At 42.0% G+C, this 27,496-nt stretch overlaps 1 protein-coding gene across 5 annotated transcripts in view; it reads right to left on the reverse strand.

The window, feature by feature from the left end:
• The window catches only part of KIAA0586, a 103,118-nt gene that overhangs the window by 5,436 nt on the left and 70,186 nt on the right, over positions 1-27,496 (reverse strand). For 3 of the 5 annotated variants that reach the window (XM_084792329.1, XM_084792330.1, XM_084792332.1), the window contains 2 exons: positions 17,950-18,104; positions 14,636-14,744 (listed from right to left, as the gene is read on the reverse strand). The exons of 1 other annotated variant lie outside the window; for it this stretch is intronic. In XM_084792329.1, the coding sequence (XP_084648455.1) occupies positions 14,636-14,744; positions 17,950-18,104 (264 nt within the window). The remainder of the gene's footprint in view (positions 1-14,635; positions 14,745-17,949; positions 18,105-27,496) is intronic. One more of the 5 variants, XR_014781043.1, reaches the window with a different exon arrangement.

The following is a 27,496-nucleotide window of genomic DNA, read 5'->3' on the forward strand; positions in this document are numbered from 1 at the left end:
CTGGGGAGAGTCTGAGAGAGACAAGTAGCCACAGCTTTCGGAGTCCCACAAGTGTCTGCGGCTGCTTCATGAAAAGATATTAATTCCTTGAACATTTCATATCATGTATTCTGACCATACGCACCCACAAAGCCTCCCAGATCTCCACCTCCCTATGCGCCCATTTCCATTTCACTTTATTCCTTTAATCCACGCACTTAAAGGATACCCAGCCCCGCAAGTAAAGCCCACCCTCTGCGCTTTTCCCAGCAGTCACAGTAAGATGTCAGGCATGACAGTCTCTCCTGTCAGTACTGGGCGTCACTTGACTGCACCTCTTACCAAACTGCACTGTAGCTAGTTCTTTGTGTGTCTGTCTTCTGACTGACAAGCACAGTAGGTTCACAACCTTGCTTTGGTTTGGGTTTCTGAAACACAGTCTCTCTCTACACACCCCCATCTGTCCAGGGACTCACAATGTACATCAGGCTGTCCTTGAACTCACAGAGATCCACCTGCCTCTGCCTCCCCTGTGCTGGCGCCACTACACTCAGCCCAGCTAGCTTATGGGGCTGCTGTTATGTTAAACATGTGTTCCCAGGGAGAGCCTCATTTGCCTGTTTTCTACAAAATTTTAGCATGATCCTGGGCACATGCTGGATACTGAAATAAGGTAGACCAAGTAAACTGCTTTCTCTTCGAGAGCCTGTGGCTTTTCTTCTAACAGCTTGCAAGCATCCAGCCTCCAGATCTTGTTTTTAAAACTAGCAACTATTCCCAGCGATGCAATTGCTTCCCAGCTGCCTGAAAATGCTGGAGCGTTTCCGTGAGGTTTTATTCGGCTCTGGAAGTGTTGCTTCCTGTCTACCTTGGTCTCATCTGCTCTTGGTTCAGTTTCTTGTGTAAGCAGCTGCTGACCTCTCCTGCCGCATTAAATCTTCCTCACATACTTAACCCAGCCTGCAGAGGTTGTAACACCCTATCAGTGCTTGGGAAAAACGCTAAGTGTTTTGACGATGAAGCTGACTGCTTATATGACACTCAGTACCATGCGTTTCTATAGTCACTAGTAACATCTTATCTTTTTGTTTAAAGAGACATTTTAAATTGTCACAATATCTTATTTTTGCCCCTTTGCTTGTAAGGACTTTAATGGCTGAGCTATCTCTAACTTTCAGTATCTTATTCTTAAGTATGTTTCAGACATATAAGCTCCACTATACTTGAGTTTATTACTGCTTCTGTTTTTCAAATGAGTTAACAAATGCTTATCTTAAAATTTATAATTTAAGATAAAAACAAGGTGGCTTACATAAGACAAACGAAGGCACCTGTGAAAACAGCTCAGCTCCTTGTCTGTAGCGCAGTGAGACAGTTAATGTGAAAGGCTTGCTGCTTCTTATGCCGGGTTCCAGCTGCTTCCCTGTGTTTAGAACTGACTTCAAAGTCTAAACACTATCCTTCCCCAACAGATCACTGCCCCCAGATGCAGCGACCCCGAGTACTGACCTCAGTGCTCTGAGCACTGCACCTGCAGCTTTTAATTCAGCATTTTACAGGCTTTCCAAAGGGAGGAAGGCTTCTCTCCTTGTCTCCTAATGCACTTTTTAGAGTGCTGAAGGTCTGAACCCTGGTGAGGCTGCATACTCTTCAGCAGGGTAAAAAATGGGTGTCAGTGCTTCCACTGTGCTTGTTATGAGAGAGAAGACATTAAGGAAGCAAGCGAAAGAAACCTTAAGAGCTCCAAGTTCAAGACCTTTAAAGGAGCATCTTCACCTGTACATACAGAGGCAAGACACAACTGGGCTCAGTCCGCGTCCTGCCCGCAGCACCCAGGGAAGCGAGGCTAATGCCAAGTTCTGCTCCCTCACCCCCACGGAAAGAACGAGGTAAACATAGAAACCATCACAATTCCTCTTCGCGACACAGAATTCAGGCCAAATGCACTCGCTCCCATAGTTCCTCTCATAAAACCAGGTCAACAGACGCCTGATCTAGTGGCCTTAGTAGAGGAGGAAGTCAAACCGATGACTCTAATGACTGTCAACAACAGAGACCTTGCCTAAGATTCTTATCTTTATAAAAAAGATGAGAGAAGAGGAAGCAAAGAACCATGGGTGAAACTGCAGTTAAATACAAAATAAAACCTTTTTTTTTTTAAGTGAAAGAAACCCATGAGCTGTTCCTTAGAAGGTTATAATTCACAATCTATAGTCTTAATCCTTACAAAAACAAAAAACAAAAACAAAACAACAACAAACTTTTAGAATCTCCCCTTGCCCTAGTCAGCTTAGGCCACACTGCTCAAAACAAGCTATACACACAACTTCTCAGGCAGCAAAAGACAACGTATTATCGGGCTAAGGGAAGAGAGTTAAAGGAAACATTCAGGCACCTCTTTTCATGTCAAGGAAGCCAGAAAAGCAGTGAAAAGTTAAATAACTTGTGGCCCGTATACAGGCTGAATTTTCCTCATCTAAAAATTTAAAAAACAAAATGCTCCAAAAATCAGCAAAGTCTGACAGTCAACTCACAAGTGGAAAATTCCACACCTGACCTCACAACATGACCACAGCCATAGTCTTTGTGGACTAAAATATATTGTATAAAATTATCATCAAGCTATGAGAGAGGGTACAAGTGAAACACAAGTGAACTTCATGTTTACTCATGAGCACCATCCATACATAACACTATGTATATATACAAATATTCTGAAATGTTAAAATCTAACCACAACACTCCCAGTCCCAATCATTTTTAGATACGGCTATTTAAAGTACAGTTCTCAGGCCAACAGAATGCCCTGAACACCAAGACCTGACCACACTGATGTTACGGTGTTAACCTGCACTCCAAAACACAATCAACAACCACCAACCACTGTTTCAAACGAACTCTTGGAGCTGAGCAATAAGGAAAAAAATTGTCAGAGTACAATAAGTATTTCCTTTATCATTTTCTTTGATACAAAAAAAGTTTCTCAAGCTTCTATTCAAATTCTTACATGTATTTACTCTTTTGTGTTGGGGGCACATGTGTGGCAGTCAGTGGACAACTTCTGGTAAACATTTCTCTCCTTCCTCCATAAGGATAAAGGGAATGAACTCAAGTCATCAGTGGCGAGTAGCTTTAATCACTGGCCCTCAAGCGTTCATCAACAAGAATTTCAGGTAAACTATAAGAAGATAAAGCCGGGCGTGGTGGCGCACACCTTTAATCCCAGCACTTGGGAGGCAGAGGCAGGAGGATCGCTGTGAGTTTGATGCCAGCCTGGTCTACAAAAGTGAGTCCAGGATAGCCAAGGCTATACAGAGAGACCCTGTCTTGAAAAACAAAACAACAAAACAAACAAACAAACAAAAAACTGTAAGAAGATAAGATATAAATGAGCAACATTATAAGAATTGGGCCAGGATTGATGGCTCACACCTGTGGCAACACACTTTAAAGGACTGGTTCTCAAGTTGTGGGCTGTAACCCCTCTGAGGGTCACCCAACTCTTTCACAGGAGTCACCTAAGACCATCAGAAAATATAGATATTTACACTACAATTCATAACAGTAGCAAAATTACAATTATGAAGTAGCAACAAAAATAATGTTTTGGTTGTGGGTCACTACAACATGAGGAACTGTATTAAAGGGGCCACAGCATCAGGAAGGTTGAGAACCACGGCTATACAGTGAGATGCTAGTTTTTTGTTTGTTTTTCGAGACAGGGCTTCTCTGTGTAGCCTTGGCTGTACTGAACTCACTTTTTAGGGCAGGCTGGCCTCGAACTCACAGCAATCTGCCTGACCGAATAGGACAGGCCCAACTCTCATCAAAAGAGACAGGAAAAGGAGGAATCAGGAGAGCAGTGCAGAGGAAGAGAGAGAGGAGGCAGTTTTATCTTTACCGGGAGAGTTTTACCTTGACAGGCTGAAGAGAGAACAAACAAGCTAGACACAGGTGAAGACAGAATGAGGTAGAGAATGCGAAGGAGCCAGAAGATTAGAACAGATCACCAGAGCCAGTTTGAAGCCAAGCAGAACAATTTAGTCAGAGGCAGAAAGAAGCCAGATTGAATCAGTCAGCTTGGAGAGGAGTTTGAGCCAAAACAGCTGAATTAAACCAGCTGGCCAGAGTTCTGAAAGAGCCAGAAAAGGGGAGCTTGTTCAGCAGTAAGTCTCAGAGGCTGGACACATTCCAGGCTTAGGTTAGATTGTACAGAGACTAGAAGCTTCCAGGACCAAGCCTAGGTTAGCAGATGGAGGCAGCAAACCTCAGAGATAATAATTAACATCAGGTGAATAAAAGTTACTTTTACATGTTCTGACTGGTGACATTTGGTGTAAACTATAGGAAACATCTGAAAAGTACGTGTTTTAAAATATGAACTACATTAAGAACAAATCAAGGAAAAGAAACCAAAGCTTACAAAAGACACTTTTAAAAGAAAATGGGGTTTTATGAAGACCAGAGGTTGGTAAACAAGTTACTCATATATTCAAAAATGTGCAAGGAGGCCAAAACGGAACACTGGTCTTTGACACTAGTTTCTGAGACCTGCACTAACGCTGCTTATGTGGCATACTTCTGCTCACTGTCTCCTCTGCCCAAGTCTCGCAGAGTGAGGAGAGAAGCTAATGTCTGGCCCTTTTGGCTGAACAGACTGCAAACAAATGTCAGTACTCAGGCGGAGGCGCTTCCACTGGAGAACCATTCGCATCCACAGAGCAAGTGAGAAGGGGCAGCCCTTCCTGAGTGTCAGGGTCCTCTGTAAAGCCAGCACATTCCCTATAGCTGGATTAAGGATCCTCTCAGGCACACTACATTCAGGAAGTGTCACAAGCACCATCACAAAGTACCACCACTGTAAACAAGGGATTGGTAGGCTGCCTGTGTGTGTGTGTGTGTGTGTGTGTGTGTGTGTATGTGTGTGTGTGTGTGTGTGTAAATATAAATTGCTCAATCCTTTAAAAAAAAAAAAAAAAAAAAGAGCTCTGGCTGCAGAGGACCTGCGTGGGGTTTCCTGCACCTACATGGTGACGTAAGGACCATCTGTAACTCCAGTTCCGGCACCCTTTCTGGCTTCTGACGGCACCAGGCACACACGCTGCACTTACACACATGCAGGTAAAACACTCATATACATAAGATATAAAAATTAATAAAAATAAATCTTAGAAAAAATGATGGATCCTTTTTACAAAAATACCAAACACCCCTCCAGCCGAACTGAGTTAGACTCATGGTGTCTCATAGTAACACTACTAATAGAACCCGCTGTGTCAGTGTTAGAGTTGACCGCATTCTAACTAACGGAAACTGCTACATCTATGTTAGAGCTGACGGCAATCTCCTCTCTAATGAGAAGCTCCTCGGCTCTCATGCGTTAGGAGAGGAGAGCCCTGGTAGAGGGGCTACTGCTCTACACCTGAAGATTACAAGAGGAAAGCAGCCTGTGGCTAGGTCCCTGCCACCTGAGCAGCAGCCATGCCTGGAGGCTGCTGCCACACCTTAGCCTGCTGCCGCACCTTAGCCTGCTGCCGCACCTTAGCCTGCTGCTGGACAAGGCCAAGAGCACAGCAAGTACTGGGAAGTCAAAGGATGAAAGGCAGCCGATTTGGTCCACACACTTCTGTGGAAATTCTGAGTGGGTAGCATGGGCTGGACAGTAAGTTTACCATGCCTAAGTGTGTTTACCTCATGGGCATCACTTGGAACAAACTTATTAGCCTTTACATAAAGGTCTGAAGACAACATCGAATAAAGAGCTAGTGACCTTAGATTTCGAAATGGAACCCTATGCCAGGAAAGTGAGCATCTTGCTGAAATGCTTCATAAAGGCACACAGAAATGTCTTGAGATGGACTACTTGTCCATACTTGGCTCCTCCTAAACACACTATATTTCAGTACCTTAGTGTTTTGTTTTAAATAATTACTCACAGTCTTGTGGCCTTGCAGTGTTAATTAAAAGTGAGCTAAGGTATGGGGTGCAGATACATATAGCTTGTTAGTATAGGGCTTGCCCGCCACACATTCCTGATATCACATAATACACGCGCATGCACATACACACATACAGACACAAATTAAAAATAAATTCAAGCTGGAGGTGGCTCAGTGGTTAAAAGCACTTGTTGTGCATGCAGTGGAGCAGGGTTCGATTCCCAACGCCCACGTGGTGGTTACAGGAGCAGGGTTCGATTCCCAGCACCCACGTGGTGGTTAACAACTCTCTACAACTCCAATTCCAGGAGATCTAATGTCTTCTGGTCATCAAGTAGGCATATGCACACACACATACATACAGGCAAAACAACCACATGAAAAAAAATTAAAAATCTACCATACAATATTATTAAACAAAACAAACCATCTACAGGACCTTTACCTATCTAACAAGGGTATATGGATGAAGCCTCTCAAAACATGAAGTTTTTCATCCACAAAACAAAACATGAATTTTGAAATGAATCTCCAGAATTTAAAACAAGGGACAATTAAAATTAAAAACCATTCAGGATAGATTCAATTTTAATAGAAAATTGAGGTCACTGAAAAGAAAGAAAAACAGAGTATTATGAGGGTGTTTAAAAATACATTAGAAACATGTTAGTATTTTTAAACAAGCAATCTTCTAAATTAGGTTGTTGTTGGCTCTGTGTCTAAGTAGGTACATCAACTCTGAAATAATAATACTTTCAGAAACAGCATCTGGTAGTACAAAAGCGATCCAACTGCCCAGAAGTTGCTGGTTAATTCAGGAAATTAACAACTCACACATCCACTATGAATATAGACCATGATTTACTTTAATAATGTACATTTAATTATTAGAACCCATTAAAAAGCAGTTAAGTAAGTGAATGCATTACTCTGTGGTGTTATGACATAGACTGCCTGCCTTTTAGGGGCAAGAATGTCTAGAGGGGAAAAAAGACTGCCTAGAGGGACACTCCATCATTAAACTCCGCTTGAGGACGGGGAGACCATGTTTTAGTAGACAGCCTTATCTACAGTGTACTTCCTGTTGGTTCAAGAGCCTGTGAGACAGCTACTAAAACAAATTCCCTCCTCCGGGCAATGTTTTATAAAAGAATGCCATAATGGTTTTAAAATGAAAAGAATCTTTAAAAGCTACAATAGGTTTGCCTGTGAAAGAAGCCATGCACACTGTACGATTTCACGCACATTAAGTACAAAATCAAAAAAGTATTAGAAGTCAGAAGAGTGGCGGCATCCTTGTGCGTGGAGGGCATGCTGGAGGGAGAGCACAGGCTCTGGGCCCACAAGCCAATCTCTTCAGCTGGACACTGCCTGTGCATGTGTGGCCTGCTGGGGCTGGTTCTTTGAGCAGCAGTAAGCACACATGTTATGTGCACTTTGTTATTCACACATAAAAAATTAAAATTGGGGAAAATGAATAGGTTTCAGCAATTAAAAGGGAGTATATTTGAGTTTGTAACTGTTTCTTAATGCTATAATATTGTTACTGCCAAGCTGAATACAAACATGAGCTCCCTCAAACTCTAACATACTATACATGAACCTCTTTAGAGGCAAAGATTAGTCTTTGTTTTTGCTATATTCTGACTCTTACATGGCTTAGTATCCATGACACTTTGACAACTGGATTTAATTAACACTTGATTTAATTAAAAACAAAACTTAAGTGAAAAAAAATAAAACAAACTAAACTAATTTTAACTAAACTTGAAAATATTTTTGAGATCTTCATACTTTCAGTACACACACTCTTCACCTTTTTGTGCAGGGCAGTTTCCCAGGGAAGGCACTGTAACTACACTTGAAAATAACTAACTTCTGTGACTTCATCTGACAACATTATACCGGGGCACAGTACAGAAAAAGTCTCGATGGCAATGTTTTTATATGTGGCCTTTGGCAACTACAAAGGTTGAACACAAAGTGAGTAACATTTACAAAGCAAGTTGGAGCTAAATAACCTATCGACAGAAAATCTGTTGCTGAGATGGAGACCATTCCTAAATATGAACATTTCTCACAAACTATGGCTTGTGATTTTCACTAAAAACCGACAGCATCATCTGTGTTGTCATAACAATGGTTTCTGCCAACATAGTCATTTCTAACTAAATCTGAGAACAGAAATTAAATCTGACAGTAATCAGTTCTTCTCCCTTGGGCTGGACCTGGTAACTTTTAGAAGTGTTTACAAAAAATGAGCCTTCACACACAGGAAGCCACCAGAAAATAAGAACGGCAATACTCCATGTCCTAAAGCAGGAGCTTGCATGATGGCCACTGAAGTGAGTTTCAGGCATGGGGAAAGAAGGCGGGCTTCTCACTGCCCATGACACCAGAGGTAATAAGAGCCGTCCAGGTTGTGTGTCACCATTACTCTGATAACAGCTCCAAGCTGTGAGGCACAGCTGTACAGGCCCTGGCAGCAAGGCCGTCCCAGCGGTGTGCTAGCACAGCCCTGCAGTGTCAGGATACAGAGAAGGCAGCAGTTCCTGGCTGTGAAAACAGTCTGATACAAACCAGATGGGAACTTACGAGATGGGCAGCACGAAGGAAAACAACTGGCTCATTCCACAAAGCCAGGCCCCTGCCCCAGAGAACTCAGAGAGCACACTAACAGTCATCCACAGTTGACACAAACAGGAAGCCGTGTGGATATAGTTGGAAGAATTGTTTTTCCTCAGACTAAACAAAGTTTTGATTTCTAAATTCTTACATTCATTAATTGTAATTTGGTATAGTGTTGGCTTTTCCGTTTTCTTTTTTCTTTTTTAATCAAATATAATATTTTCCTTGTGGAATACACACACACACACACACACACACACACACACACACACACACACACGTATATATATTTTGTGACACCACAGAAATACATGAGGAAATAGAAACAAATTTTGTGCTGTGAACACAAGCTAAATCATTTCAGGAAACTGAATGGCACAGTTGATGATTGATTACACTGCCACAGTAATTAGAAAATAGCTAACATAGTGTTTCCAGGCCCGCCTAAGTTCTGATTGGCATGAAAGGCTCCCAATAGAACTTTATTTCTACCTAATTTCCTAGATTCATAGGTGATAAAGTATTATTGTAATTATATTAATAGGAAAAAAAGTACCCATGTCCCCACCTGTTGATTCTGAGCTAACAAGTATAGTCAACAGCAACAACAGGATTGTAGGGTAACTTTGGAGGGACCAACCACTCAGACCCTCTGTTAGTGTGACTCAACACAACACCTATGTGTAACCTGTGCACACAGTGTTAGTTTTACTGCTCTATTACACACTGAAAAAGCAACTGGACTCCATCTTAAATTGAGTAATTACAGTTCCACACAAACATCTAAGGAAGTACCTATTTTTCTTTATTTTTATTCATTTATTTTTTTGAGACAGGGTTTCTCTGTATAACCTTGGCTGTCCTGGACTTGCTTTGTAGACGAGGCTGGTTATTTTCTTAATTATTACTATAAAAGACACTTCCTGTGTTTGCCTTTTGTCATCAGAAGTTTGAGGTAGTTTTTCAGGACCTTCCTATGTACTCGCATCCAGCCTGACCAGGTGTCACAGTCTATACAGGCTTATGGAGCCCTGAACGATCACTTCTCTTTTCCATTTAAAAGGGTGAGAGCTGGAACTGGAGAGAGAGACGGCCCAGTACTTGCTGCATGGGCTGAGTTGCCAGCACCTACATAAAAGCTGGACAGAGCTATGACCCCAGAGACAGGCAGATCCTGAGGGTTTTCTGGACAGCTAGCCTAGCTAAAATATGGACACATAAGGTCATTTTCCAGTTTCCACATGGACACTTACCACATGCACTCACATATGTAAAATATACACACAATAAGAGAACTGTTGACAGAAAATGATTTACTAAAGACATTACCTGCCAACACATATGATTATGGCATGAAAAGGACCCTTACTAATAAACTTTGCTAGATTTAACTAGGCATGTACAAGTTGATGGAAAACTATGCTGAGGAGTCCAAAGTGTACATATAGCACTTTATTTTATTTTAATTTATTTTATTTTTGGTTTTTCGAGACAGGGTCTCCCTGTGTAGCTTTGGCTGTCCTGGACTCGCTTTGTGGACTAGGCTGGCCTTCAACTCACAGCATTGGCCTGCCTCTGCCTCCTGAGTGCTAGGATTAAAGGCATGCGCCACCACGCTTGGCATAACACATATTTTTAAATGCTACACTTAACCTTAACTTTATATTCTGCTGAGGAACAAACGTGCTGTGGAAGGTCAATGTATCCGCCTAAAGTCACAGAGAAAACATATCCTACTAGCACTTTCTCACAGCATCACTAAAGCTCAGGACTAGCACAGGTTCAATTCCTTCCTGTTAAAGGAACAGCTGCTTACATTGTAAGTAGGGAAGAAAGAATCAATTTCCTCCACACAGTCATGCTAACTCAGAAACTACTTCCATAGTTCCTAATGGCCACATCAGCCTAATAAAGGATGTATCATACTACAGAAATGCACAGAGCGGTTAAGCAACTTGTGCAAACTCACCACTGAGCTCCGTTTGATCCTAGGCAGCCTGACCCTAGACTGCACGCTCTATGCTGCACTGCTGCCTCTATGCCTCCAGCAGACGCTGAAGTCACCAAGCCAAGGGCGTCATCAGCAGTGCTGCTCCACAGTGTGCACCCCATCCGAGTCAGAGCTGTGAGCTCCACTAAGCTTCTGCGCCTCCCACACTGCACCGTGGGCAGTGTCAAGGTGCAGCCGGGAACCTGCGCCTTAAAGAATGACAAAACTTCATGTGTGTTCAAGTTTAGAAGCACCATCTTCAGACGCCAACGAGGAGCACAGGAGTGGTCAGCTCGGCAAGCAGGACACACACCTCTGCTTTGTTCCGATGCTGAACTGCAATCATCAAGCCTCTTGGTCTGCAGCGTGTCAACAGGTGGACACGGGCTGGGTGAAAAGTTTACTGCTATCCTGGTCTGTTTAATTTTTATTTTATTTAAATAACTTAAGTAACTAAGGCATTTAATAAATAATTGTGCTGATTAGAACACTGTAATTGTAGTTAATGTGTTGGAAGAAGACTGTGCTGCACAAGAGGCCCTCATATACTAGAAGAGTAGATGCTGCCAGCAGTGACAACTCAGGCCCACGGGTCAGATGCCCTGGAGAAGCTGCTCCTGCTCCCAGGACTGTTTCCTTCATTAATATCATAAAGATGCTGTCAATCTACACACAGTAAGTCCAGGCATTTGGGAGAGCTTGCAAGATGGCTCCACACAAAGGTTCTTGCTGCAAGCCTACCAAGCCTGCCAAGTCAAGAACAATGCCCGACTTCCACCCGCATGGCTTATTTACTTTCTAACGTAATCCTTTATGCAGTGTCCACTTTAGAGGACATAATTCTACAAGTTCTCACCTAGATAATATATTAAACGCGGTCTCCATCCCTTCCTTCAGTGTCTCTTATTTATTCACTTGTGTGTGTGTGAAAGCAATACATAGATGCTGAGAGCAAAGGGCAAATTCTGAGAGCCGGTTCTCTCCTCCCACCATGAAGGGCGTAAGGAGTAAACTAGGGAGGTCAGGCTTAGTGATGGCTGGGCACACACACACATATTTCTATTATGTTTCTTTTTTAACATATATGTTTATATTATCACACATGAATAAAATAAACTACATACAGCAGGAAGAACCATGAGACAATCAGGAACTATATAGTTACATTCACAGTGTTTTGGCTGTTTGTTTTTGAAGCAAACGTCTTTCCTATCTTGTTGGATCTAAACTTCTGAATGAGAATCAGTATCTATCATATCTCATCTCTACTAAGTTAAAATATCTATCTTGATCTAAAAGCATTTTAACCCCTAACCTACTAAGTTTAAATGTAAGACTAAACTACCTGGTCTTCAACCCCACCAGAGACTGAAAGAACTGACTTATGTGCATTTTGCTCCTAGACAATCTGTATTTCCTCCTCTTTTAAATAAAAGGCACAGATTTTTTCATACAGAAGCTGAAGTTAAAATAATCATCTGATGCCAGGGTGGTGATGTTACACACCATTAATCCCAGCACTCAGGAGGCACAGGGAGGCATATCTCTGTAAGTTTGAGGCCTGCCTGGTCTATGGAGAGAGTTCCAGGAGAGCCAGGGCTACACAGAGAAACCCTGTCTTCAAAAAAAAAAAAATCTGTTTTAAAACCCACTAATATTCCAAAGCAGTGTCTTTCCTCATAAGGATTATGTCCCTGCCTGTATGCCGATATCCTCACATAAACTGAAACACAAAGATGGTGTGGTGGTTTGAATAGGAATGGCCTTCATACATGCAAAGATCTGAATGCTTAGTCATGAGGGCGTGGCACATCTAGGTGTGGCCTTGTTGGAGAAGTGCGTCACTGGGTGTGGGCTTTGAGATTTCGAATGCTCAAGCCAGGCCTACTGTCTCTCTCCTTCCTGCTGCTGCCTGACTATCCAGCTCTAGAACCCTCAGCTCTGTCTCCAGCACCATGTGTGCCTGCGTGCTGCCATGCTTCCCTCCATGACGGTAACAGCTAAACCTCTGGACTGTAAGTCAGCCCCAGTTAAATGCTTTCCTTTCTAAGACTACCATGATCATGGCGTCTCTTCACAGCAATAGAACACTAAGACAAAGAGCAAAAGCGAAGGAAAAAAAAATCATTTTTTGAAGAAGTTGCTCTCATGTAAGAGTGCTGGGCACATGACTAGCACACTGACCCGAGAGTGGCAGCCTCGACCCTGGGGTCAGAGAGCGTACCCGGTTAAGCCAGCAACAAGTGAAAAGAGCTCACCATTATGGTTTCTTACTCCTTGTGTTTTTTGAGACTAGACCAGATTAATCTCTACCCTTAGTGTACTAATGCTGGGACTGTAGTGGCTTGAAAAGCTCTTATTTATTATACTTCAAGGGTACCACCTGTCACAATAATGAATTTGATTTCTTTTATGTTAAGATCTGGAAATAAAACAAGATCTTGACAACTCTTTAGCCATGCAGTGGAAGAGCCTATGTTCCATGTTTGCATCAATTTCCAATGAGTGCTAGCTCACTGAAAGATATTTCTAGTAGTTTGCTCAGTTTCTCCATATGCACACAATAAGCCACTATGCATTTCAAAGTAAAATACACGATGACTCCAGTGTAAGACAGTCATCATCAGAATCTGAGTAACCTTAGAACCATATACTCGCCAGGAAAGACGTGGTTTTGATTCCCTTGTGATGTGGCAAATTCCCTTGTCTTCAAGACTTTTGTATACAAGAGACAGGCCTGAATTCCTTCAAGGTCACCCAAGGTCACAAGGTCACAAAAGAGATTGTTTTGGCACACTCATCCTCCTATTTTCTGAAATGTTTGGAAATGTTTCAGAATTTCAGAACAGGGGGAAATGCACACATTTTATGGGAAGGTCCTGAATGTATGTGCCAAGGCAAGAACGTTCCTTCAAGAACACTCTGTGCAGAGATGCATAGCGACTGTGCAGTGAGGCTGCACCAACGCAGATGCCTCATCTATAACTTACTGGGTTTTTGTCTTAATCAAAGCCAAAAATAGGCCTACTTGCCTACTTTTTTTCCCCCCAAGACAGAGTCCTATTAGGATGTAGCTCTGAATGTCCTTGAACTCCCTATGTAGACCAGGCTAGCCTCAAACTCACAGAGATCCACTCTGTCTCCCAAGTGCTGGGATTAAAGCATATGCCCCTAAACCCAGCTATCTTTTTTTTTTTATTAGATGTAAAATTAGATGCAAAACCACTAAGCTAACCTTCAGTAACTTTCTAGGTAAAATTTCCTCCTAGGCTGAGCACAGCTGTACACTACTTTAATCCCAGCACTCAAACATGGAGGCAGGTGCGTTTCTGTGAATTCAAGGCTAGCCTTATTCTAAGTTCCAGTTCTGTCCACTTTCCTGCAAATGTCATGATTTCATTTTTCTTTGTTTAGTGTCTGTGGGATGGGGAGTAAGCGTGCTGGTGTGCACTTGTAGAGAAGGCCAGAAATTGACAACGTCAGAGCATCTTTCTTAATCCCATCTCTGCCTTACTTCTGAGGCGGGCTTGTCTAGGCTGACTGGCTAATGAGTCCCCAGGGTCCCCCTGCCTCTGCCACTCAGTGCTGGAGTTACCAGTCCTCACTGGCCCATATGGCTATATTGTGGAATGGGGGCCAAAATTCAAGTCCTCACCTGGGCAGCAAGCACTTCAGCAACTGCATTACCTTCCCCAGCATCCACACTCTCCTTATAGCGGGATATGCTTCCATCATGTATAAGCACCACTTTTAAAATTATCTCTCTGTTAGTGGACATTTATCTGTTATTGGCTGATTCCGATAGTGCACACTGAGCAGTAAACATGGGTGTATAACTATCTCCATAACGTACTCTCTGAGTATAAGGCCAAGAACAGTACAGCTCAGCCACAAAGTTAAGTTCTTTCTTCATCTGAATATACTAAATGAGAGAAAACAAAGTAACTCCTGGAGACAAGAATGAGAGTCGTATAAAAATATTTTCATTATATATTTGTTCATTATCAGGACATCAAGTTTGATCTGATAAATACAATCAAATATTTAATTAATAATGCTATTTAAATAAAATATCACTATTTGTTACAAAATAGCTTACCTTGACATTGTGAAAGTGAACTGTCAGATTTATTTCTCACACAGGTTAGATGCCTTTGTACTGGCTTGTGTTCAACTTGTTTAATGTCTGTATCTTGCTTTTGTTGGTACTAAAGAATTTAAGAAATGAAGCCATAATATTATTTTTAAGTTAAAAATTTGAGTTAAGTTGATTATATTATATAAACATTTAATAATTTGGTTTGCTTTCAAATAGCTAATCTGTCATTTGACTTAATGCACAATTCACAATGTGACTGTGAAGAAGCCCATACCTCCTTTAAGCATCACACCTCTTAGGTAATGTAAAGATGCTGGGACGAATGACATGTGTGATTCCAGAGTGAAAGATGCAGGTGGCAGTCAACAAAGGCATTCATACCATCCTTTCCCACTATTCAAAGCCAACAACTGAAATGCTTTCTGCTACAGATTAGAGTGCACTTTCTGGTCTTTCTTTCTTTTCTTTCTTCTCTTTCTTCCTTTCTTTCTTCAGGCCTCAAACATATGATCCTTGACTTGGACTCATGAATGCTACCATTAGTGTTCATCCCTGTATGTGGCTAGAACTTTACTAAACTGAATCACTGAATCTTTTTTTTTTTTTCAGGAAAAGGCTCTAGCTTTTATTCAACATAACTTTTGTACAAAAAAATAAATCAGGCCCCCTTCTCACTACTTGTGGCAGTTGGGAGAGCTGGCTCTGGGGTCATGAGAACAGGTGAGTTGTCCCTGTCCCTCACTTGCTGCAGCACTTGGGCCCTGCACAGCACCTGAGCATCATAGTAAAGCTGGCCCTGATGGAGGGGATGCAGGTGAGCCTGCCCTGAGGGAAAGGGGCTGGAGAGCTGGCCCTGACACTCACTGATGTGGGGCAGCATGGGTACAGGGTTGATGCCCTCCCTCTCTCACCACCTGTGGTAGTCAGGAGAGCTATCCCTGCCCCTCACTAGCTGTAGCCCTCAGAAAAGTGGAGGCCCTGCACTTCCCCCCTGAGCAAAACAGTGGAGCTGGCCCTGATGTCAAAGGCACAGGTGAGCCAGACCTGAGTGGGAGAGTGGGAGAGCTGGCTGCAAGCACTTGGGAAAGTGGGCCCTGTGCCTTGACTGGGTAGCACAGTAGAGCTGGCTCTGGGGCGAGGGTGCAAGTGAGCTGGCCCTTAGAGCAGAAGGGCAGGAGAGCTGACCTTGCCTCCTGCTGATGGCGGCATTGGGTGACCTAGCTGGTGGGCAGTTCTGGAGAGCTCATCCTGGTGGTGTGGATAAGTGAGAGACTGTGGGACCCAGATCCAGGGCTCTGAGTTGGTCCACTCCAAAATCTATATCACGGTTGGGATTCATGAAAGGGCCAGTCCTGCTGATCCAAAGCTCAGGATCTCCATGACACAGGGCAACAACAGGATAACCAGGAGGAGACACAGTGAGGAGGAGGAGGAGACACAATACTGACAGTGTCACAGAAGTCAGAGATCTCAAAACAGACCAAGGGCATAGGGTGGATATAAGGGGACGGAGGAGAGGAGCAGGACTGAGACGCATGATGTGAGAGCCCTACACGCATAGTCCCCTGGGAATCGTGGTACTCTAGAGTACAGACCCTAACATATTTTTCCAGTTGATGAACACTGTGTTGTTTCACGTCTGGGGCTAATACAAATACATAGTTCCCATGGACACTCATCTGTGCTATAGTCGTAAGAAGTGAAGTGTATAGGCTGTATGTCAGCTGTACGTCTGTACCCTCCGTATCCCCAGCCAGCAAGGTACTAGAGCTCAGTAGTTCCACATCCTTGCCAACTAGTGCACGGCAGCCTCTGGGCCTTCTGCATTCTAATGAGTGTACAGGGTACTTGTTGTGTTTTAATCTGTATTTCCCAACGTCTAACACCATGTTAGGTGCTAGTACCTTTCATATGTCTCTTTTGGATGAAGTGTATGTCCAAAATTTTTTGTTCATTTTAAGTTGAGCTGCACTTAATATTTAATTTTTTGATTCACTTTGTTCTGGATCTATCAATTTCTCCCCTCTGCAACTCTTCTTTTGATTCTCTTAATGTTGTGTTTGGAGGTGCACAAGTTCTTATTTTGGTGGGAGGAATAGAGGTTCTTATTTTTTGGAAAAACTAATTATTTCTTTTTTTTTTTTCCTTTTTATTTAACTTTACTTTGTGTGAAAGTATTGAATGCCTTGGAACTGGAATTACTGACAGTTGTGAGCTGCCATGTGGGTGCTAGGAACTAAACCCAGGTCCTTTGGAATAACAGACAGTATTCTTAACCACTGAGCCATCTCTCCAGCCACCGTAATTGTCTTTTTCATGGACAGTGCTTTTGCTATTGCATCCAGAAAGTTTTTGCCTTTTAGTCAACAAACATTTTCTTTAATATAGACACTATTAGCATATTTATTAGTTTTTCCTGATTTTTGCTTGAACACAGATTAGCAATAACCCTACATAATGTTGTATTCTATAGGCAATCTTTAATATATATTTTAAATGTTCTTCCTTGATATACAATGTTATAAAATACATGCAATGAATACTAATTGAATAAACTGATTCATAATGAGGAATTAATTGCTAATCATGAATATTAAACTATATTTATTACCATGAACATTTATTTAGATTAAAATCTTTGAGAACAATCTTCCTAATTTTTTAATATACAAGGTTTCATGGGCCATTGGTTTCACTCATTATAAAATTGTTATGCTTTCACAGAACATATTTTATATATTTTAAAGCTATAAACATCAAATACTTAATAGACACAAATTACTGAGCTGGCTTTCATATAGTCACAAAGATTAAATGATAATATCAACTTAACCAGGTATCAGACATCTTATATACAGTTTTTAGTTTAAAAAATGTTTTTAAATTTATTTTGTGTGGGCAGGGAACTTTGCTAACATATGTTCATGTACAAGTCAAAGGACAACTTGTGGAGCTGGTTCTCTCCTTCCTCCTTTAAGAATGTTCTAGAAGATGTTGGGTATATTGATACTAATCCTTTAATCCCAGCAATCGATAGGAAGAGGCAGAAGGATTTCTCTGAGTTTGAAGCCATTCTGGTCTACAAAGGGACCTTGAGGCCAGCCAAGGCTATATAGTAAGACCGTGTCTCTGTCATTCCAATCCCCCTAAAAATGTTCTAGAGATTTAACTCAGGTCTGTTTTTGTCTGTCTTGAGATATGGTCTCTTTATGTAGCACTGGCTGTCCTGGAACTTGTTATGTAGACCAGGCTGGCCTTGAACTCACAGAGTTATAATGCTCATTTTAAGTAAAGTACAAATGTTGTTCTGGTACCTGAGAAAACTCTTCAGCTGCTTCTGGTAAATTAAGGTCACTGCCTTTTGCTGTTGTATGTGTTATGGGAAGAATATGGTTAAAGTCAGGCTGCAAATCCAATTCCCTTGAGCTCATTGGACCATGACTGGCACAGGAATCTTCACAAATATAACCTATATCAAACATGTAAACAAAAGTTAAATTGTCCGAGTCACCTTAGAAAAACAACAAGCCAGTATTCCTAAGCCATTACTCAGAAACAGCAGTGAACCTCAACTCTATGCCTGGTATTACACTTTTATTTATCCTTAAGCCAAATCTCAGAGAAAGCAAAAAATAGCCCTGTTCAAACAAATACATGGAATATTCCAAGTTAGGTCCTATTAGCCTCACCCATGTATGTGGTCCATCTCTTCCCTGAACAACTCGCAAGATTCCCAGTTCCCTTGTCCATCACTGAAAGGTCGCTCTTACTGTGATACTTTCTACTTAAAATGTGACCTTGCTACAGAATGGGGACTAATAGCAGCAGAGGGTGACAAAGGCGAGGACAGAGGGTGTCTATTGCTGTGATAAAATACCCTGAAGAAGCAAACCAGCTTACTGGAGACAAGGGAGTCCAGTGTCAGCCTGAGTCAGGTCACACAAGCAGGTCAGAGCAGAGATCCAGGAGCTAATGCATGACGCTCCCGCTCAGCTTGCTTTGTCCATTCTCACACAAGCCAGGGCACTGTCCAGAGCCTGGTGTCACCCACCATGGGCGGGGGGCTTCCCACTGATGCACATAATCTCCCACAGCCACACCCACAGGCCACGCTGATCTAGGTAACCCCTGATTGAGCCTCCCCCCTCAGACAACTCTAGATTGTGTCAAACTGACAAAACTACCACAAGGGGTGTGAGAGGACAAGGTCAAATTACATCATACAGTGTATGAGTGTATGTCGATGGAAAAAAGTAATGCTAAGTAGTGTACAAATCCTGTTAGAAAATGCTGGTGTCCACTAGCTGTTCTGCAGCACCTTGTGTTCTTCTTCATATTCCAAGCACTTTCATATGTATTATCCATTCAATGAGCTATCTGAAAGCTCAGCATCAGCAAAGCTGAAGCTTAAAACTGGCAGCTTCTAACTCCTGGCTTCGTATTTCCTGTTCTCCTTAAAATATCTTTTAATGCATGCAATGTGTGTGCCCATATCCATGCTTCCCAGGTGCACATGTGTACTGGGTGCGCATACATATGAGTGCGTGACTGTGGTGGTGGTCTGAATAGGTATGGCCACCACAGACTCCTGTATTTGAACGCTTGGCCCATAGGGAATGGCACTATTAGGAGGTGTGGCCTTGTTAGAGGAAGAGTGTCACTGTGAGGGTGGGCTCTGGGGTCTCCTATGCTCAAGCTATGCCCAGAGTGGCACACAGTCTCCTTCTGCTGCCTGTGGAGCAAGATGTAGAACTCTCAGCTCCTTCTCCAGCACCATGTCTGCCTGCAATGCTTCTCTCCATGACAAAACCAGCTCCAATTAAAAGTTTTCCTTTGGCTGGGCGTGGTGGTGCACGCCTTTAATCCCAGCACTCGGGAGGCAGAGGTAGGCGGATCACTGTGAGTTCGAGGCCAGCCTGGTCTACAAAAGTGAGTCCAGGACGGCCAAGGCTACACAGAGAGACCTTATCTCGAAAAACAAAACAAAACAAAAAAACAACAAAAAAAAAGGTTTCCTTTATAAGAGTTGCCAGTGGGTGGGCATGGTGGCGCATGCCTTTAATCCTAGCACTTGAGGGCCTTTAATCCTAGCACTTGGGAGGCAGAGGCAGGTGGATTACTGTGGGTTTGAGGCCAGCCTGGTCTACAAAGTGAGTCCAGGACAGCCAAGGCTACACAGAGAAACCCTGTCTTAAAAAAAAAAAAAAGAGTTGGCATGATCATGGTGTCACAGCAATAAAACTCTAACAATGTGGCCAGAGGACCACTTCAGGTCTCCATCTCTAGTAATGCTCTCAATCTCCTTTAAGATTCTCTTTAGCTTGAAGCTCAAGAATCATGCTACTGTGGCGTGGCCAGCAAGTCCAAAGGGACCCTTCTTTTGCCCCAACACTAGATTACAAGCGCACACCACCATGCCTGGCATTACTCTCCCCACCTCCCCTGCCAAAAAAGCCAAGAGGATGGTATCAGATCCTATGGAGCAGGAGTGACAGATGCTTGTGAGCCATCAAGTGGGTGCTGGCGTTTTTTGTGGGCTCAATGTCAGGTGCTCACACTTTCAAGGCAAATACTTTACTGACTGAGACAGCCTGCTCCTTCCACAAGTATTTCTAAGAAAATGGTTTTTTCTTATTAATGGTTATATTTTTAAAATAGCATAATTTCATTTAATCAATATGAAAGACTTAAAAACTATTCATGAACTAAATTGTTTAAAATGGGGTATTATAATGACACCATAGACATTTTCTCTTTAAAAGCAACCACCTTCACTGGAATTGCATGGCTGACAATTTCCTAGACATAACAAATAATCACTCTATGATTGGTGTTTTATGTTAATTCAAGTTTTTATGTTAAATCAAGTTTTTAATGGGCTTTTCACAAAGCAAAATACATCCATTTGAGCTTTCACTTTTTCTTCTATAGTAGTTACTATGTACCAAGCAATTTATCAAAAAAGCTACCTGGTTGATTCTCCAGGACATCATAAGATTAATTAAAATAATGGCAATGAGTAACTAATGTTCCTGGTGTCATATTTGCTTTTATACATTATGCTATTACTATTTCTAGTCGTATGTCACTTGCCCAACATTTTTTCTTTAACTGTCTAGCAAATAAATTGATAATTAGCATATCTAATGTTGAAAGAAAAATATTAAAAACGCTTTTTTGCTGATGGTATGGCAAACACCAAAAACTCTAAACTATTCCAGTCTCTACTGGACTAATAGATCTAAAAGTATCAGTGTTCCTAAAATAACTATGAGAATTAATGAGAGTCTTCTGTACCAAGACTGGACACTAACATAAATACTCACAGCTGTAGCTCTGCTCTTCACTACAGCAATAAGCACGAAAAATGGAAAAAAAGTTACTATCATGATCAAAACTATAAAATAACTAAGAGCAAAATTATTAGACATAGAATCTATATGAGGACAACAGAGAAATCATGCTGAAGGTCAACAACCCCACATGAAGCCAGATGTGGACTTTTCTACTTGTGGTGAATCTATGGTGTTCAGAAGCATACAAACAAGAAGATAACTCAACCCAACACCTAGAAAAGAAAGTTGGTAACACAGATGAAAAGGTCAGAAAACCAGATTAGAAAATTGGCAATATAAAACTTCAGCAAGGAAACTGAAATGAAAAAACAAAACCAGAACACCAGAAGTGTTTAAAAAAAAGAAAAAAAGGAATAAAAAGTACAGTAGAACATATTACAGACAGACTCCGCCAAGCATAAGGAAGCAGAGTCAGGGTGAGGCCAAAGTCAAATCAGTCAGGGGAGCCAGCAGGATCACTGCATCTAAGAACTGTGGGTGCTGAGCCAGGGGAGCTCGGACTATATTTCCTCCATTTTAAAACGTCTGTTTATGCCAGGCGTGGTGGCACATGCCTGTAATTCCAGCACTCGAGAAGCAGAACCAGGCAGATCTCTGTGGGTTCGAGGCCAACCTGTTCTGACAGCAGGGCTCTGCTACACAGACAAACCCTGTCTCAAATATAAATATATTTACTTACTTAATGTGTGCTTCAGGAGAGGGGGAGCCGATACCACGGCGCCTGTGTGGAGGCTAGAGAACAACCTGAGGAGACTGGCTCTCTCCTTCCACCAAATGAGTTTTGGGAATTGAGCTCAGATCACCAGGTTTGACTGCAAGCATCTTTCCTTGCTAAGCTGTCTCACCAAACCTAATCTGGCATCTTTTAAATTCTTTAATTAAATGAGTGCCAACCATGAATGCTATACTTAGCAAGTCTATCTTTCAAAAATGATGGAGAAATGAAGAATATTTCAAGGCAAGCACAAACAAAGGCAGTTCATGGCCACCAAGCCAGGGGTACAAGATTCTTACATGGTCACCAGGAAGAACCCCGGACACATTTCAGCAGACTTTATACTGCAACGGTGACATTGACTGGAGCAAGGTTAACCACCAATCAGGTTTGGTAACACCAGCCTCCACGTGGCTCACAGCAACAGTCCTAATCCCACCAATTTTACAGGCATCTAGGACAGGCAGGTGCATAGGCTTGTCAAAGGGACAATTTGATGGCAAGATATATACCAAAGCCACTGTCACTTCTATCTTCATGAGTGACTGCATTCTTGACCCATGGCTTGTTTGCACTTGACACCAGCATGCTGCCAATGCCAAGAAAATGTCTGTCTGAGATGCTCCTAGTGTCAACAGCAAAAATGCCCCACAATGGAGGCAGGCGCTGGCGTCAGTGCTCAGGTGACAATCTAAAATTCTTCAGGCAAAACCAAAGCTGGCGATGCCCCTGAACTAGACTGTCACACAGCTCACACAGCACACAAACTTGCTAAACTGGAAGGAAAGACTGATCATCTTTCTGCTAGGAAGCTGGAAGATGCTCTACACTACCCTATTTGTGAAGCTGCCACCATCAATACGGTTCCAGATAAGCCTTTGCGTTTTGAGAGCTTCTTTCGGATCATTTCACTGCTTAAAAGGAAAGGATTGGACTGTTGTGCAAGGCCACAGACAAGAAGGCTGCTGAAATAACGAGATCGCCACATCTGCCTAGAAAGCTCAAAACCCTAAATGAATATATACGTTACACCTGTACAGACAGTCTCAGGACTATTTGTCTCCACTGGCCATTTAAGCTTAATAGGTTAATAATAACAAGGCATAGTAAAATCTCCCACCCAAAGAGGGAGGATGTTTTGATTTGTAGACCTTTTTAATGTGCAGCTGTTTTAAGTTATTAGTTTTTAAAATCAGTACATTTTTATAGAAGCAATATGACCAAAAACTTAACACAGAATTTTAAGACTCATTAAAGCAAACTTTACTAAGGGGGATACAGACTATGATGGTTAATGCTGTCAATTAGATGGGTGAGAGCCTGTGAGGGATTCTCTAAGTTACATTAGCTGACGAGGGAACACATGCCTTCAGAGTGCTGGTCCCATTGCAAAGGCTGCAGTTCTGCTCTGAGTAAAAAAGACAAGGCAGGTTGAGCATCATATTCATGACTCTTTGCTTCCTGGTTGTGCATTCAGTGTGCTCAGTAGCCTCACAGTACACCTGTTGTGCCTTCCCTTCTGCAGTGTCTGTGCCATGAACTATTTATAACCCAAAATAAATGCTGTCTCCCTTACGTTGCTTTTGTCACAGCAACAGGACACATGATGGCAGAAACTGGTGCCAAGAAGAGGTTGCTGTAATAAACCTGACCATGTGGTTTTTTGGAGCTTTGGGCTTGGTTTATGGAAAGATGTAGAAAGGCAGGCTAGCAAAGGCTAGATACTATAAGCAGAGTTAACAAGCCATTCTGGTAAGAGCCCAGAAGACAAGCTAACAAGAGAACACAAACAGTAGAGGTTTATGAGACTTCCAAGACAAATGAGGACTCTACCAGAAACTAGGTAAACTCTTGTGTTGTTCTGGCAAAGAATTTGGCTGCATCTCTTCCTACGTGTGGAAGGATTGTAGACATTATCCCAGGTGAAGGCAGTTTGGGTGGGTCTTGCCTCCAGCTACACTGCTTGGAAACACCACCGATACCCCCACTAAGATGGACATTGTTGAAGGCTGGGAGGAACCATCCTGGGTCCAGAATTCAGGAAACAGACCAGAGACTCCGGCCAGGCTACTGTGTTTCTAATCAAACATTGATGAGAGAAGGGATCCAAGAACGAGACTGGCCATATCAGGCTGGCGGAGAGGAGAGGAGAGGAGGCCGCTACAGGTTTGGACAGAACAGGAACACACGTAGATGGGGAAAAGACCAGTATACAGGCCAGACCAGCACACAGGCCCGAGACACCTGGGGATCTGTCCCGTGAAACAAACACGGAAAGGTTTATTCTTGTTTCCCTTTAACCTTTTTCCCCCTCTTGTATAGGATAGTTGGGTTGTATAACAAAGTTTAATTGTTAAGAAACAGAGCCAACACCTAAGGATTTGAGTGGGGTTGAATTTAAATGTAAAGGACTAATTGGCATAAAAAATTCCAAGACAGAAGCACATTTGTGCTGTGGTGTGGCAACTGTTTCAGTGCTCCTATCTAGGTCTATGTAAGGGAGCAAAGAGCTAAGCAGAAAGGCATCAAAATTTATGTCTGCAGACATACATGGAGTAAAGTTGATCCAAGAAAGGCTACGTATGCTGTAGCTGACAGAGAGGAGGAAGGAAGAAGGGGGCTACTCAAGTCTTTGAGAGCCCAGAAGACTGCATCACAGTCCCAGGAGCTGGACATGGAGTTGCAGAACTTGATGTTGTCTCTGCTAAGTTTGGTCTTGCTTTGGTCTCATCATTCCTCACTATTGTCCCAATTATTCCATTTTGTACTTTTAAACAATGTTGTAGTTATTAAAAAATGATGAAGATATTTTGGACTAAATGAATATTTTATTAAATGGCAAGCGTCAATGGGGACAAAAGGTGAAAAGTGATCGTTTAAACGTAATTGGACTAGGTGTCAAGGTAACAAAATGAAGAACTGTGATGCCAACATCTGACAGGCTCTGCAATCACCTAGGAAACAAGCCCCTGGGCAGCCTGTGAGGGAGACTAAATTAAAAGAAGAAAGCAAGCTGAATATCAGCATTCATCATCCCTGTTGACTGTGACTCCGATGTTAACAGCAGCCTCTCACTCCGCTCATATGCTCTCCTAGCAATGATGGATTCCCCCCACCCCCACCCCCAACTGAAAGTCAAGATAAATCCATCCTTCCTTAGGGTGCTTTGGTAAGATATTTTATCACAGCAACAAGACAAGTAACTAAGACAGGGATCAATAAATTAAATAGGTGTGGTGGCGCACACCTATAATCCTTGCATTCTGGGAGGCAGAGGCCAGCCTGGTCTGCAAAGCAAGTCTAGGACAGCCAAAGCGACACAGAGAAACCCTGTTTCAAAAAACCAAAAAGAAAGAATTAAATAGAGGACCCAGAAATAAGTCCACACAACTGCACCTAATCTTTGACAAAAACAATCATTAGAAAAAAACCAGACTATTTAACAAAGTGTTGGAAAACCTGAATGGCTACAGGTAAAAGAATAAAACTATATCCATATGTCTTACCCTGCACAAAAATCAATTGCAAATGGTTAAAGCACCGTATTATAAGGCCTAAAATTCTCAAACTGCAAGAGGAAAACTGGTCTTTAAGATAAAATCAGAGGCACGGACTTTGTGGAAAGAACTCCTGTGGTAACATAGAAACTCTTTCTAAGAACAAAACACATGAGATTACGTGAAATCAATTTCTACACACCGAAGAAACCACCGACAGAGTGAGGAGGCAGCTTGCAGATGGGACAATATGCATCCTTGTGAGTAACATTAGACAAGAGAATAATATCTAAAAAATTTTTTTGTTTTTTGTTTTTTAAGATAGGGTCTCTCTGTGTAGCCTTGACTGTCCTGGACTCACTTTGTAGACCGAGCTGGCCTCAAATTCACAGCAATCCTGCCTGCCTCTCCCTCCTGAGTGCTGGGATTAAAGGCGTGTGCCACCACCACCCAGCAAAAATATTTTTTAAAATACAAAAATAAAACACTAGAAAACCTAATTATCCCAGGAACAACAGGGTAACGAACTCAACAGACAGTTCTTAGAAGTTAAGGGCTCCACAGGGACAATGCTTGCTATGCAAGCTGGAGGTCCTGTGCTTAATCCAGCAAGCCACTGTGTCTGTAACCCTGGTGCTGGGAAAACAGAGTCAGGTGCATCCTACAGAGTAACTGGACAATCAGGACAACTAATGATCTCCATGTTCAGTAAGAGACACGATCTCAAAACACAAGGTGAAGAGTGATGAAAGCAGGCATCAACCTTGACCTCGGGTCTCCACACATATGCACACAGGCTTACACTGGGTAAGCATATCTACATATACACATATGCATCCCTACACACACAGAGAGAGACAAGTTCTAAACAGAACTACAAATGTCAATAAATATTCAAAAAAGTATTTAATATTCCAGGCCATTAGGAAATGCAAATGAAAACTGCTTGAGATTCCATTTTACCCCAATCAGCATAGTTATCATCAGAAAGAAGGACAAATGCTAGAAAATGTGAAGAAAGAAAACTCCTCACTCCCTGTCAGTGAGGATGTAAACTGGGGTTGCCACCATGGAAGTCAGTGTGGACACGCCCCAAAAGCTAAAGACAAAATTAGCACAGGGCCCATTTAATCTACAGAGGACTCTTAAGGCAACATCAGCACAGGATACATGCACATCTATTTACAAGCTAAGGCATAGAAACAGCCTAAATGTTTATCAAGAGATGAATATATAAGAAAATATATATACGCACGATCATTTTATTCAGCTGTAAAGAAAGCAGAAATAATGACATCGGTAGGAAAATGGAAAGAACCTGAGATCATTACGTTAAGGAGAGTAGGACACAAGAGACTCAGAAGGCAAGTGGCACATCTCACCTGTGTGTACGTGTGACTAAGGTGAAAGGGGACTACCAGATAAGAGGAAAAGATCTTAAAGGAGTAGGGACAGGAGGAAGAAAGGGCAAAGGAGTACATGTGACATAAAAAAAAACAAAGGAAGCTGTCTAGCCGCGTGGAGGGCACCAGCGAGAGATGAGAGGGAAGGACGGCAAAAGGGGAGTTGGTGGGAAGGAACAGATAAGAACACAACGTGATCACACACACAGTATGTGCGTGGGTGAGAGAGAGAATACCAAACTGAAACCCACTACTACTTTGTATACTAAATTTAAAAATTAATTTTAAAAAATGGAAAAAATAGTAATTAAGAGATATCAAGTTACTTGAACAAAGACAGAGTTAGAAATAAAATCTATTTCTGAAATTCCAAAAACCCAAATTCTAAACCACTCTGCCACACTGCCTCTTCCAAATATATTAACATACACATGTAAGTGTGTATGTATACAGACACACAGAGGCTGAAGGAACTGCTCAGTGGTCAAGCACATGTACTGCTCCTCCAGAGGACCCACGTTGTTTCCAGCACCCACATCAGGAGGCTCACAGCCACCTGTAACTTCAGCACCAGAGGATCCAACACTCTTTTCTGGACCCCATGTACATATGCAACCCATATCCATATATATACTTAAAAACTAAAACTCAAAAAATTTTGTCAAATTATGATATAATGGGACCTAATTTTTCCAAACTAATAAAAAGTTTTAAATAGTTTTTTTACAATTTAGTCATTATCTAAAAACTGTCTTTATGAACTTCCAATAAATAAATATTGATATTATGATTTTTGAAATATATTTAAAATTTTTTCTAGAATAATTTGTAAATTATACTGGATGGTAACAATAAAGCCTGTAAGGTATTATTTTCAGATTCTGTATATT

The sequence above is a fragment of the Acomys minous genome, assembly GCF_964271855.1.
Source record: "Acomys minous genome assembly, chromosome: 8".
NCBI classification, from domain to species: domain Eukaryota; kingdom Metazoa; phylum Chordata; class Mammalia; order Rodentia; family Muridae; genus Acomys; species Acomys minous.